This window comes from Eschrichtius robustus, chromosome 20, assembly GCF_028021215.1.
Source record: "Eschrichtius robustus isolate mEscRob2 chromosome 20, mEscRob2.pri, whole genome shotgun sequence".
NCBI classification, from domain to species: Eukaryota; Metazoa; Chordata; class Mammalia; order Artiodactyla; family Eschrichtiidae; genus Eschrichtius; species Eschrichtius robustus.
Genome location: NC_090843.1, coordinates 62113004 through 62126866, shown reverse-complemented (window position 1 = coordinate 62126866; position 13863 = coordinate 62113004). Strand labels below are relative to the sequence as shown.

The 13863-nt window shown below is 57.9% G+C and overlaps 1 protein-coding gene across 1 annotated transcript in view; it reads right to left on the bottom strand.

Moving 5' to 3' along the window:
* Positions 1-1171: 1171 nt before the first annotated feature.
* The window catches only part of ARHGAP44 (Rho GTPase activating protein 44), a 146847-nt gene continuing 134155 nt past the window's right edge, over positions 1172-13863 (bottom strand). Inside the window, exons 17-21 of the mRNA XM_068530687.1 lie at positions 11213-11230; positions 10300-10521; positions 8617-8774; positions 5067-5447; positions 1172-1308 (exon numbers count right to left, since the gene is read on the bottom strand). Coding sequence (XP_068386788.1) covers positions 1172-1308; positions 5067-5447; positions 8617-8774; positions 10300-10521; positions 11213-11230 — 916 coding nt within the window. The remainder of the gene's footprint in view (positions 1309-5066; positions 5448-8616; positions 8775-10299; positions 10522-11212; positions 11231-13863) is intronic.

Below are 13863 nucleotides of genomic sequence, written 5' to 3'. Positions count from 1 at the left end.
AAGTTTGCAAATCCCCCTGTTGGAGGAGGGTTATCTTACACTTTTGGTTGGGAAAAATAACTAAACATTTAAGTTTCTCATTGTACACCTGTACATGGGTTTGGATTGAATGGCTCAAATTAAACAAATATAGATTTCATATATACAAATATTATATCCTGTATAGGTATGTCTATTTTAAAAGGATAAAACTGTTAAGGTTGGGCTTTGCATGCATGCATGACCCGAATCTATTTCTCACTCCCTTCATCCCAGCTGTGACCAGGCACCCCGGGTCTCCTCCTCCCCGAGGGCAGGTGGGGCTTCGTGGGGAGGGTGAGCAAAGCTCTCCCTGCCGCAGGGCCGAGGGCGCAGGCCTTGGGTCTCCGCGGGCTGGTTTCCCCTTCCTGTCTGAGCTTTGGGTAACAGGATTATTGCTATTCACTTGGGACCTCCAGAAAGAGGCGACCCCACATCTTCGTGCCCTGGATGCCCCGATGCTCCTGGGCGGCTGCCAATTACTGAGCGACACCTAGTGTTGGCGGGTGGGTGGGGGGGGAAGGGAGGTGGCCTGGGGAGCTACCTTTGGGCCCTCCAGACATGCTCAAGGTCATTTTTTAAATTCAGAAATAGAAAACCTTAGGATAGGAAAGGGAGCTTCAGTCCACGGCGTGGAGAAGTAAAACTGTTTGTTTGTTAGATGTCGTTTTTTAGCCATTTCCTGTACAGCCCACGGATGAAGGTTTGCCCTGGCCGGCCCTCCCCTGCGAAGCAGCAGGGCGGTCAGGGCCCCCGGGCTTCTCGGCTCCTGTAAGCGAGCCCCCCACCCCGTCCCCGCTCTGTACTACCAGGCTGGTCGCGCAGAACTCGCCGTGGCCGTCAGCTCAGGCGACAGGCAGCCCAGGGCGGACCGGCCGCTGGGCCCTCCACGCCCCACCCCGCGGAGGACGTTTCTGAGACACAGGCCCTTGGGTGGACAGGGCTGACTGTCACTTGGCGTGGAGGCTGAAAGGAGGTCAAAATAGGCACAAAGTCGAAAGGCAAGATCAAACAAAAGGCCAGAGTCCCCACCCGGAGGGAACGCACAAAATCTGTGTGGCCGACACCTGCCACACGGGTGTCCGCCACGCTCCAACCTCGCGGTGGCCGTGACGGCGCGGAGCCGTAGGTACACGCGTGTCGGCGGCGCTGCTCAGAGGGCCGTGCTCTCCGACTCCTCCGAGTCCCTCTTCTCAGCCACCGAGTGCCGCCGCACGTGCTCCCGGGGACCGAGGCGCAACGCCGAGCCCAGCTCCACGTGGATGGAGGGGACGTCGAAGTGGACCAGATCTGGAAGGCGGCAGAGAGAGGCGCTGAGGGGGGGGCTGCCCGCCCCCGAGGCGCGGCTGGCAGGCAGGACGGCGCGAGGAGCAGGCAGGGGTTCGGTCACAGAAGGGCCAGCGCGTCTGGGGGCCGCCGTGGCATCCACCACATTGCAAGGTCAGGGCAGGGCCAGCCTGCTTTGCCTGTGGACCCAGACGTCCAGATCCTGCCCGTGGGCCAGCTTGCCAAGCCGGGCCACGTGACACTTAACACCCTTGAGCTTGACTCCATAAAAAAAGGATGCTTCTGGCTGGGTCTCGGTGACACCTCCCGGGGAATTTCAGGGCTGCCTGTAGTTCCTTAAAGTCTGCGGGGCTAGGGTTACAGGCTGGGGAGACAGCCTTCCCCCAAGTGCGTGAATGAACGCGGGGGGACCTCGCTCAAGACCACGACTGGTACCCTTGGGGTGGCTGGTGGAGGCAGGGCGGGGTCCCCCTCAGGACCCCAGAAGTAAGGGAAGCAAACTGCTCCCTGACTGTGGGCACCCCGCCACCCGGCACTAGGGAAACCACTCACCTCCAGTTACACCCCTGCTGGGGGCACTGAAGGGTCACTTCCTGGGAGACGCTCAGGAGGAAGGTCCCTGAGGCAACAGGCTCGGCGTCTGTCCAGACCTCAGCTGGCAGCTCAGTGCAGGCCAGGCCACAGGGCTGCGGGGCCTGGAGGGGCGGCTGCCCCCAGGCGGGCACCGGACAGCTGCTCCCTGACTCCTCGGGGGCCGCAGGGGGCTAAGGGGACCCTGGCAACCTTTGCTCAGGCCTGTTACTCCCTCCCGGGCCTGCTCAGCCTCTGGCTCCACACAGCCTCTCTGTCCCCAGGCAGCGTGCTGTCCCCGGACAGAGGATATGCAGCTGGACAGGGAGCAGCCCTGGGCCAGACGGGGTGGGGCACCCCGTGGTTCTGTAAAGCAAACATTCCGCCCAAGGAGGACCACCGCAAGTGGACAGACAGACGTTCAGACACTGTCCTCAAAGACACACAAACATGGAAGCTCTGGGACAAAGGTCCTTCTCTCTCCACCCACCCCCCAAACGGTCCCCCTGCCTGACCGAGCAGAGCCTGGGGGTCTGCCGGTGCCTCACCGCCGGCCTAGACGGTGAGGGGCAGCACAAGCCCTCAGGCTTGGATTTTGGATTCAAAGTTCCGTCCCTGTCGCCAGGGCAGGGGAGCGTAACCCCGGGCGGTTTCCTACCCTGCCTGGGCCTCAGCAGTCGCTGGGGGGGATACAGGCGGGAAGGTGCCTGCAGGTGAAGGACGTGCAGCCCCGAGGCGAGCTGCCCAGCTGCCATCCTGGCTGTTCCCTTGGACACTTAAGCCAGAAGGCGACTCAGGTAGCTTAAGCTTGGGGCGGGGAGAAGGCCGACTGGCTGCCGGGAAAGGGAGGCCTGTCTCTGTGTCAGAGGCCCCAGAAGAGCCTGTCCCGGGGCCCGTGTGGGCGCCGGACGCCCTGGAGCTGTGTCTGTCAGGGGTCTGCTGCCCGCAGCTCAGCAGCTTCCCTGGGGGCACTGGGGGGGACCCTCCCCTGCTTTGCTCTGGCTGCCCCTTTCTGAGTGAGGCCAAGACACTTGTTTCCTCCGGCTTCCTTCCTGTTCTTGCCTTCGTTTTCCTTTTGAGCATCTACTTACAGGAGAAGGAGACCAGGCAGAAACTGGTACAAAGGCTCTCAGAGTATTTCACTGAGTTGGACAGAAAGGCCCTGGCTGGCTCTATACACTGGGGACACACTGAGCTCAGGATAAATTCTAGAACGAACACTACGGACACTCCAGGACTTGCCAACCGTCCTAGCCGGAGCTCAGGCTCCAGGCCCCGCGGTGGGGGATGCGGCCATGGCAGCGGGCGGGTCCTCTCCCCGGGGCCCTTCCCTGAACCAGGGGTGTACATGCATCTCCCCGACACCGGGCACCTGTCTGTAGCAGGTCAGCCAGTGACACAAGGACACACGGGATGAGGGACAGGGCTGTCACCCTCTCAATCTAAAGCAAAATGGGCGGAGGGAGCAGCTGGGATTACGTGACTCTGGCCAGAGAAGGGGAGGGAGGCCTGTTTCTCCCCCATCTCCTCAGAAAAGAAAGGAGGCGGCCAGTGAGCCCCAAGGCCGCGGAGGCTGCCGTGCAGGTCGGGGCGCATGCAGAGCACGGGGCCGCGGCCTGGCTGCGAGCGGAGGGGCGAGGCCGGGGCCGCTTACCCTGGAATCCCCCTCACGTGTCCACAACTGCGTCCCCCGCGTCACACAGCTGCGAGGACACAGCGACAGGATTCGGAGAAAGGAATAAATACGATGAGACGAATGGAACACGGACCACGCCCAGCATCACGGTCAGACGGACCACAATAAACCATCACCGACCACGGTGCTCAGACCCCCGCCCGCCCTGCGGGACGACGGGCCGGGCTGCCGCCGCCGGAGGACATCGGGACAGGACAGACGGGGCACGAGATGACTGCTAAAGGGCAGCAGCTCTGAGCCGGGCAGGAGGGAAGGGGGCCGTCACACCTCCCCAGGGCCCCCCGCCCCCAGGGCAGCGGCCTGGGCCCCTCCCATCCATCAAGGGCTCCTCTAGAACCACCAGCGGGAAGTGGTGCTCACTGGTGAGAACTTTTCCTTAGCGTTTTATAAGCCTCAGGGTGGGTGGCGCAGCTGGACCTGCACCGCTCGTCACAGCAAACATAAAGCAGCCGCGTCACCGGACGGCCGCTCCGTGCAGTGTGTACCTCTGCCCCACCGCGCATGCGCGCCGGGCCGGCCCCTCCTGTGCAGCGAGGCGCTAGGCCCGCAGGCTCACCTCCACCTGACGGAGGGGAAACGGCGCGCCTGGAGAGGGACGCGGCGGTCACAGCGCGACCCGTTACAAGTCCCAGGGCACCCGGGGCCCAGGGCCAGACTGCTCTCTCAAGTGTGTGTGTGTATGTGTGCGTATGTGGTGTGTATGTGGTGTGTATGTGGTGTGTGTGTGTACATGGTGTATGTGGGGGGTGTGTGTGGTGTGCATGTGTGTGGGGTATGTGTGTGTATGTGTGCGTATGTGGTGTGTATGTGATGTGTGTATGTGGTGTGTGTGTGTATATGGTGTATGTGGGGTGTGTGTGTGGTGTGCGTGTGTGTGTGGTGTGTATGTGTGCGTATGTGGTGTGTCTGTGGTGTATGTGGTGTGTGTGTATGTGGTGTGTGTATGTGGTGTATGTGGTGTGTATGTGGTGTGTGTGTGTGTGTTATGCTTACACACTTTCCTGCAGGAAAATAGCTCGTCTTTGACTTTAAATTTAAAGCAAAACTAAATTCCGTCCTCGTGGGCTTCTCCGACCAGGGGGCCCGCATCTTTTCTGAAACTGACCCCTTTCTAAATACGTGTTGCTAGAAAAGCAGCTTTCTAACAAGGCTTCTTTAGCGCAGAGGGAACACACAGCCTCTGCTCTGCCGGCGCAGTCCAGCCCCTCCCGCAGCGGCCCCTCCAAGGCCGCAGGGCGCTCAGCCCCCAGATGGAGAGCAGGATCAGCGCCCCGGGCTGGCGGGTGTCCAGCTGGGAGAAATCCCGCAGGGAGCCCCTCCCCGCAGGACACCTGGCCACCAGGGCTCTCCACGGGCTCACGGGGGCTTCTAAGGAGACCAGCCCGGATGCCACGCGCCTGGCGCAGCAGGGTCCCTCCCCCGCACAGTCCCCAGAGGTCGCTCTGCGCGGCCGCCGCACTAAAGCTCACGGAGACGCTGCACGCACGGCGGTTACCTGTGGACATGCTCTCCCCGGGGGACACGCCGTCCAGCGCGGGGTGCTCAGCGGACTGCGGGCTGGAGGCTGCAAGGCCGACGGCGGGCGGCTCAGGCGGCGGCAGGGTGGGCCTCTGCCGGGGCTTCGGGGTGGGCCGCGACTTGCTGAGAGCACCCACGAAGCCGGAGGGGGAGGCCAGCGGGGGCGCCGCGGCCGCCGGGGAGAGCTGGCCCGAGGCCAGGGAGTACCCCGGGGGGCAGCTCAGTCCGTAGGGTGACGGGGTGCTGGGGGGCGTGGGGGACAGGCTGAGCGGGGACGGCTGGCCGGCGGGCGGCTCAGGCAGGGGCCCCGGCTGGCCAAAGGGGACCTTGGGCGGAATGGGTGCCAGCTTCTTGGAAACTGAAAGAGGAAGCAGAGGACACGGGGTTCAGTGACACCCATCATCCCTGTGGCTGCCAGCAAGCCCCCCCTCGCCCCCCACCCCCAGCTCCTGCCACGCTGAGAGCAGCCAACACCGTTTCTTAAAATTCACCTAGAACTGCATATCTGCCCATCTGTTCGCTAATTTCTCCTCCTCTCCTCTAGATTCCTGCTATGATCAGCACACACACCCCCAGCCAAACGGGAGAACACATTTCCCATACCCAGGCCGTGGCTGAGTTCCCAGGGTCCTCGCATCACTTCAAAGTGGTGCACCTATCAGGGGGGCTCCGAGGAGGGAGGAGTCTGGGATGCAGCGTCCAGGACGGGACGACTAGAGATCGGCTTGCGGCAGCGGACCCTGGAGAGAGCAACCGTCCTCGGGGCAGGAAGCTCTGACTTTTGGCTGAACCTGCCCAATGGCTCCGGGATCCCGTAACAGTGACCTATGACCAAGTCCTCTGGCCACAGAGGCCCAGAGCCTCCATCACGTTGCCTGTGTTTCCCTGTGCTTCCCCTCGGTCCTGTGGACTTGCCTCAGAGGTGTTTTCCCTTCAAGAACCCTGGGTGTAGACGTGTACGAACCTGCACTGTTTGTTCTAAGTGCATCACTGCCCCAACCCCTCTGCACTGCCTTCATTCCCCTCTTTTTATTTACTTAGTCATGCTAAAGGATGACAAACACATTATGCCTTTAAATGGAAAGGAACTGGCAAGGATGACAAATTCTAATATTTAGAAGATCCTTTGGTGGACAAATGTCTCGAGAAAGCGATCACTAATCTATCAGATTGAGGGCTGGCTGTGGGTAGCACTTACTCTCGAGGAAACTGTCTTTTTAAGCCCTCAAGGAGGCATCGTTCTTCCCCCTACTCCCCAGCCCCCCCGACGGAACAGAATCTATTCCAACAATGCCGCGTGTACCTCCCTGGCTCCTTGGTGCGCGGTGTGGACAAGTAAGGGTCCCACTCTCCTGAGTCCCATCAACTTGAGTTCAAATTCCTATCCCGTCTCACCTGCTGCAAGCTGGGGGATTTTATTTAAACCTCTTGTATGGGGCTTCCCTGGTGGCGCAGTTGTTGAGAATCTGTTTGCCAATGCAGGGGACACAGGCTCGAGCCCTGGTCCGGGAGGATCCCATATGCCGTGGGGCAACTCAGCCCATGCGCCACAACTACTGAGCCTGTGCTCTAGAGCCCGCAAGCCACAACTACTGAAGCCTGCGCGCCTAGAGCCTGTGCTCTGCAACAAGAGAAGCCACCGCAATGAGAAGCCCACGCACTGCAACGAAGAGTAGCCCCCGCTCGCTGCAACTAGAGAAAAGCCCGTGCGCAGCAACGAAGACCCAACACAGCCTAAATAAATAAATAAATAAAATAAACCTCTTACGTGCACTTGAAAGAATCACATTTTCTCCACAGTACTGTAATAATTACATGGGATCATGTATGTCAAGCACCACACAGTCATGACTTAAAACCACTTTTCAGCCCTACTGGCTGATGCAGGCACTACGTGCTTCTCATCCAGTGGAGACTCTAGGGGTCAGTGCTTGAACACGTCTTCCCCCGAGGGAGCCGGAAGACGGAGGATGCAGTGACATCGCCGTGATGTCTGTGGTGACATTTACCACCCCAGGTAGGGACAGGCCTAGGTCATGATGTAAGGCTGTAGGCACATCGTCAAAAGACTGAGGGGGTACAAAACAAAACTCAGTGTGCCATTTGTGGGCAATGGTGTGCCTTTCAAATGATGGTGCTGAGCTGCTGAATTGTCACCTGGGAAACCCCTGCCTGGTCCAATGGGCTGTGAAGAACGAGAGGGCCAATGTCCCACTGGCTGTGGGAAGCCGCGTGGCCTGGAACAGGAGCCCCGACCCCACTGGACAGAAGAACAGCTTAGCCATCACCCTGCCCTGCGCAGCTGGGGGAGGGTTAAAAGCCGTGTAAACTAAGACAGCCAGAGAATTCTATCAGGACCGCCAAGGGAAACGTGTTATTGCTGGATAAAGCCCTGGCATGCTCAGATCCCTCCACTGCCACTTTGGCCAACCGCCTGTGTTGCAAGGTGCCCTCACATGACCCTCGGTGTCCTGAGCTCACCACAGGTGGTCCAGCGGCAACACCCTTGTACTGCGGTTCCACGTTCACCCGTCTGCAGAGGCCACGTCTGCTGCTCTGTTAGAGCCTCGGGGCTCTCTACACATAGCAGAGGCTCAACAAACATTTGTAGGGCGTATAAGGGATGAATGGGGATGAGCAGGATGGAAGGGCTGGGTGAGGGCAGGCTCGGATGATGGGCTCACACAGCAGCCCGCAGCCAGGATGGCTGGGAGGGGCCCTGTGTGAGGATAAGGAGAACCAGCCCGGTCCCACGTCCCGGAGCTAAAGGCACACCTAGAAGCCGGACAGGCCTGCACTGAGAACAAATTAGACAGTGTGCTATTTTAAGCACCTTACAGACTTCGTGATGACAGAAGGTGAAAAAAAAGGTGGTTCTGATTAATACACGTTCCATGCAGCCCCCATTTATGAAATATCACCATGGAGCATGTCTCCATGTTTTGGGGAATCATTTCAGGGAGAATAACGGAGCCTTCTGTAGTGGGTTTCAGTGGCAGAAATCTGGGGTGGGCAGCTCATGGGCCAGTGGACAGATGCTCAGGCCTCCACTAAAGAAATATCAAAGGGCAGGCCTCCTGCAGGACAGTCTCAATTCCACCTCTGTGTCCTCTTCTACAAATAACCCAGGGGTAGGCAGCTGGGCTGGACCCCAGCTGGGGCAGGGGGCTCCTGGGGAAGACTCCACACTGCATTTTAAATGGTGGTGGGAAGCCTGGCAGAGTCGATGAAGACACGTGTCATCCTGGGCGATGATTCTGCACAAAGGTCCTGGTGGACGGGAAGCGGTGCCCCGTGTCTGCCCCCGCCACACCCCCGAGCCCACTGTTCAAATGAATAAACCGAGGAATAACGATGCAACGATCCCTCTTGGGGTTGGCTAACTTCCCAAAGCTCTCACGCGCAGTAATTTTTCATGAAACCAGTTTCTAAATCTCCGTGCGAATGGAGGGAAATGTTTCCAGACGGTGTGACAGCTCTCTGGCTCGAGACCCCCAAGACCCCCGAGCCCGGCGGCAGTGACATACCTTTCCGGAGGGTGTGAGGACTCTGGTCTGCGGGCAGCTGGCTGGGGCTGGCACCCGGCTGCATCCCAGGCTGTATCCCTGCACTGGGCGTCCCCTGGCTGGAACCTGGACTTCCTTTCTGCCCAGATCCTGGAGAAAGTTCCTTGCTTTTAGAGGTGCTGAAACACAAGCACACAGGACAAAAGAAAGCCCCTGAACTCGGGTAACTTCAACATCAGCACTGTGAACTGAATACATGTTCCTCTAGGCAGGTATGGTCCTCTCAGCCCTTCTGAAAGCCTTCAAAGATGCCCACGGAGGTGACCGACCTCTCTTGGGGCTCTGAGGGCCTGGGTTCCACCCTCATCCCCGTGTGGCACCCGTGGCCAGCTCCCTCTCCTGGCCTGTGCCCTCTCTCCAGCAGGAGACCATCCCAGCAAATCTCCTATTTGTCCATTTCCTCTGCCAGCCATCAGCCGCTGCTTCCTGCTGAACTCCCTCTCCCCTCCCACATCCCTCAAACGAAACTGAAGCCCATGAGTCCACGGCCAGAGCTGGTGACCCCTCGTCCTCTCCAGTGGAGCCATCAGCAACCACGCCATCCAGGGTCACTACCCTCCCTACCAGCTCTGATTGTCACTTACCCATTTCTCAGGGAAAATACCTTCTACTCATTAAAAAAAAAAAAAGAACCCTGCAATCCCTTCCCTTAGGGGGGTGTGTGTGTGTGTGCGTGCGTGTGTGCGCGTGTGTGTGGGCGCGCGCGCGCACACGCGTACGTGCAAAGACTGGGTTGAGAGGTTCGGCTTCCCAGAGTCTCCAAAATGTTTCCAGCGGTGGCCATGGAGGAATACCGCACACCCTAACAGAAAGCACAGTGCCTCTGAGTGAAGGAGCTTTCCTGCTTCTCTGAACTGCTGCTTTAGGACAGACAGAAACAAACGGCAAAGCAGTCTCCTTGTGCAATCCCCACTCCTCGAATCTCCTCTGACCACGTCCCTTTCAAGGAAGGGCCAGGGATGGCCTCCTTCCCCTGCGCCCCTGGGTATGAACGACCACACGCCGTGACGTGTGCCTTGACGGCTCAGATTGCACTTTTCATCTTTGGAGTGACAAGGGCTGCCCTGCATAAAAGTTCACGGAACTAGCGCTGGAATGAGCGTGCTCCCCGTCTCTTTTCTTCCTCTGCAAGAACGAGATGCAGTCACACCACAGGCTGCAAAGGTCACCAGGCCCAGCATGACCACGGCACCTCCATTCTTTACCTGATTTGCACCCATTTTAGCAGTAAAATGGTCCCTATGCGTCTAGAGGTAGAGGTAGAGGTAGAGGAGAGGAAGGGAGAAACAGCGAAATTCTAAATTTCACAACAGGGAAAAGCCGTAATAGCGTAGGAGGGGGACACAGGGAGCTGGGACTCAGCTTCCTCGCCTGGCCGTAGCAAGCTGCCACCTGACACGTACGTGTGCCCGGGATGCTGGTCTGGGAAAGCCTGGGCTCCATCTGATGATCCAGGGGTCTGTGAATGACTTACCTGCTGCAGAAGCCAAACCAGGATGCTTAGAAAAGGGGGGAAAATGACCAATTCCAAGAGGTTTTGAGTGGATGCAGCAAACCCAGACCACCCCCTCCCCGTGTGCACCGCAGGCCAGACTGACCCAGGCCGGGGGGTTGGTGGGGGGAGGACGACAGCACCCTGCTTACCTGATCCGCTCAGCCCCGGGCTGGAGGCTGAGGCCGGATGGAGAGAGCGCGGGCACCGCGGGGCCGTCGGGGGCCTGCTCCGGGAGGGGCGACGGCAAGGGCGGGGCGAGCTCCGCGGATGGGGCGGGGGGCTGCATGGTGGGCGGGGCGCAGGACGCCTTCCGGCCGGCCGAGGAGCCTCTTCGAGCCACCCACGACGTGTCCATGACCCTCACGCCCATGCTGGCCAGGGACAGAGACACCCATGCTTAGCCGCGCGCGCCGGGCGCCGGGGTTCCCTCCCCCACCAAGCGCCCCGCAGCGCAGCCCGAGCATCTGCTGGACCAGGGAAGCGAGGCAGCCGCCAGCCGTGCTCCACGGACAGAGGTGCTTGAGCGTCACGGCAGCTCCGGGCGGGGCTCCCACCAGCGGCCCGGGCACCGCGGGCCTTAGGACCACCGCCCGCCCAACAAGCTCCCCAGAATCCAAGCTTCCCTCAGAGCAGAGCGCGGCCTCACTGGGGGGCACCCACTCCTCCCAAGTGGAAGGTGGAGGCGGGCGGGACAGCGAGGGAGGGGCAGCACCAGACTACACCAGGGCACCGGCCAGTAGGGGACATCTAAACATCCATCTTTCTTCTTTTTGTCACTTGGGGGTGGAGAGCACGGGACCGACTCAGGATTCCCGTGCCAGCCCCAGGGTGCTGGCTGAGCTACAACCTCTGCAGGGTCTACACAGCAGGGAAGGCTGATCATGCCTCTGGTCAGTCCCCACCCCGACTCCACTTTAACGAGGGGGAAGACAGTCAGCTTTGAGTAAATCGGCCAAAGCAACCAGCCGCACACATTCACCCCCTTGCAGAGCTCCCTACGGCATAGCTCGCTTAGTGGTCAGAGACTGAGCGTGGCCTCGTAGCTACCCAAGGATACCGTACCTTTGGATTTTCCTAAGGCTGCAGGGACAGAAACATACAGATATTAGTGTCGAAAAAACTGCGCCCTCCTTGGGACACACAGCTTGTCTCTGTCAAGGTCTGTCTTGTCTCTTGTGTCTGTCAAAGCTAAGCCTGGGGCTTTTACTGTGCCATGAAACTGTTTCAGTTTAGCTGGTCTCTCTAGTTAAAGTGACTTTTCTGTTTGTACGGGTGAAAATCATCCTACCAAGCTTGCAGGGGAATAAAGAGAGAAGCCGAAGAGCTGACACTGGTCAGGAATAAGGGAGGAAAAAGATCCGTGGAAGCAGCAGTCCACTCTCTTCTCAGTTAATGGTTTAGAAGGTGGCTAATCCCTTCCTCTGGCCTAGGAGGTAACTGGTTCCAGGGTACGCAGTCGAGGCCTCCACTGACTAAGGCCAGAGCCAATCCTTCCAGTATTAAGGGAGACACGGACATCCACGCAGGGAGGACACCAGCCAGCACCGGCCTCCCCTGCGTATGTGCACAGAGGGCCGTACTCACACCCACGCTGGTCAGAAGCAAAGAGCTATTACACCACGACATTCTAGCCACCTCACAAGAGGGGCAGCAAGATTCAAAGAAAAGGTCCACGTTTGGGGATCGGTTGTAGCAGGTGGGATGTGGGTCCTTTAAGGAAATGTGCGGGGACGGACCCTCAGTGAGAAACACAGAGGAGAACGATGCTACAGCCGTGCACGTAGGGGACGGACGGCTTCTGACACGCTTTCCCCTGGGGGCGGGGACCCAGAGACCCCTTCCTGTCGAGTGTCACTGTTAATAGTTCTCATCTCCAAGGCATCTTGAGGGCGGTCAGTCTCTCTCCAGGACCCACCTTGCAAGTCATCTTGCCTCTGAGGACCCTCCACCAATAAACAAGCACCTTCTATACGAGATCCAATCACCCCTGGAGGCCACTCAAAACTCTGGGACAGGGTCCAATTGCGTCCCCCGGTATTTAGAGTGGGCTGCAGGGGAGTATCAAACTATGCCTCTTGGGCTTCCAAGTTTATCAGGCTGAAAAAGAGCAAAAAGCTTAATATTCCACTTGCGGAAGCAAACTGATACCACTTAGTTGCAACGTTGGCAAGGAGGGCGGGATTTTTCCCGTGGTGATCAACAGAAGCCCTAGGGGATGGAGGTCTCACGCTGTGCTCTCTTCCTTACTCTATTCTCTCTCACTTAGAAAGACCTTCCCCATTTGGGATGAGAGGCGTGGGCTTTGGGACCAGGGCTGGTGGGGGACACCTTCTATTTCCAAACACACCTTCCAGCACTGTTGACCCCAGACACCAGGCTCCCTGGTGATCTTCTCCTGGTTTACCCAGGGGAGGGCACGGTCGGGGGGAGGACCAACGAGACCCGCTAAATATCATCGGCAAAGCATCAGCGACCAAGAGTCGAGAGGTGAAATGCACACCCCTGCTTTTATAAAGAGACAGCTGTGCCGACTGTAATCACCACTCTCCCAGCTGAAGTGACTTTCATATGGGAAGCGGAGTCCTCTGTGTCCAGGAAACACACAACAAAGGTTCACTGACATTTTCAAAAGGCAATAAAAATCTTTTTTTTTTTTTCAAGTCTTTGTATAGACATACACTTTTATTTCACTTGGGTAAATATCTAGGGATAGAATGGTTGGATCACGTGGTGGGTAAATGTGTAACTTTTGCAGAAACTGCCAAACTGTTTTCCAAAGTGGTTGTTCTATTTTACACTCCCGCCAGTATTCTATGAGCGTTCTAGTTCCTTCATACAAAAGGCAATAAAAATCTTTACAGAGCGAATCAATCACAGTGGCAACAGCAATACTCTCAGAGGCCTCAAAGCATATTACCTTCAGAAGCAAATAAAGATTTGCTTGGAAGATTGGTAGATTTAAGTGTCCGAACGTCTAGCTAGAACTCCACCCAAAGACAAAAATTACAAAATTGCTTGGCACGCTGCTGAGAGGGGGGAGCTATTCAGAGGAGGAAGAATACAACCAGAGGTTATGTAAGCAGGTCACAAGTCTCCGCTCATTGTTTTATCACATAAAGAAGCAACAGTCGCCTCGCCAGAATCAAACAACTGCGTGTTATTTAAAAACAACTGGGACTTCCCTGGTGGCGCAGCGGTTAAGAATCTGCCTGCCAATGCAGGGGACACGGGTTTGAGCCCTGGTCCGGGAAGATCCCACGTGCCGTGGAGCAACTAAGCCCGTGCGCCACAACTAGTGAGCCCACGAGCCACAACTACTGAGCCCACGTGCCACAACTACTGAAGCCCACACACCTAGAGCCCGTGCTCCACAACAAGAGAAGCCACCGCGGTGAGAAGCCCCTGCTCCGCAACGAACAGTAGCCCCCGCTCGCCACAACTAGAGAAAGCCCGCGCACAGCAACGAAGACCCAACGCAGCCTAAATAAATAAATAAATAAATAATAAAATAAAATTAAAATGACCAAGTTCAATCAATCAGAAACAACCAACTCCCTTAGAAGTCACTGCACAGATACCTACATCTCGTGTGGATGTCAAAGATTTCCCATGGCCACTGCTTCCGGTGAAAACGAGAGGAACTTGGTTTTCGGATCCCTTTATGGCTGAATCAAGGGAGAAGCGAGAAACCAGAGGCCAGGAAGAACCTCCGA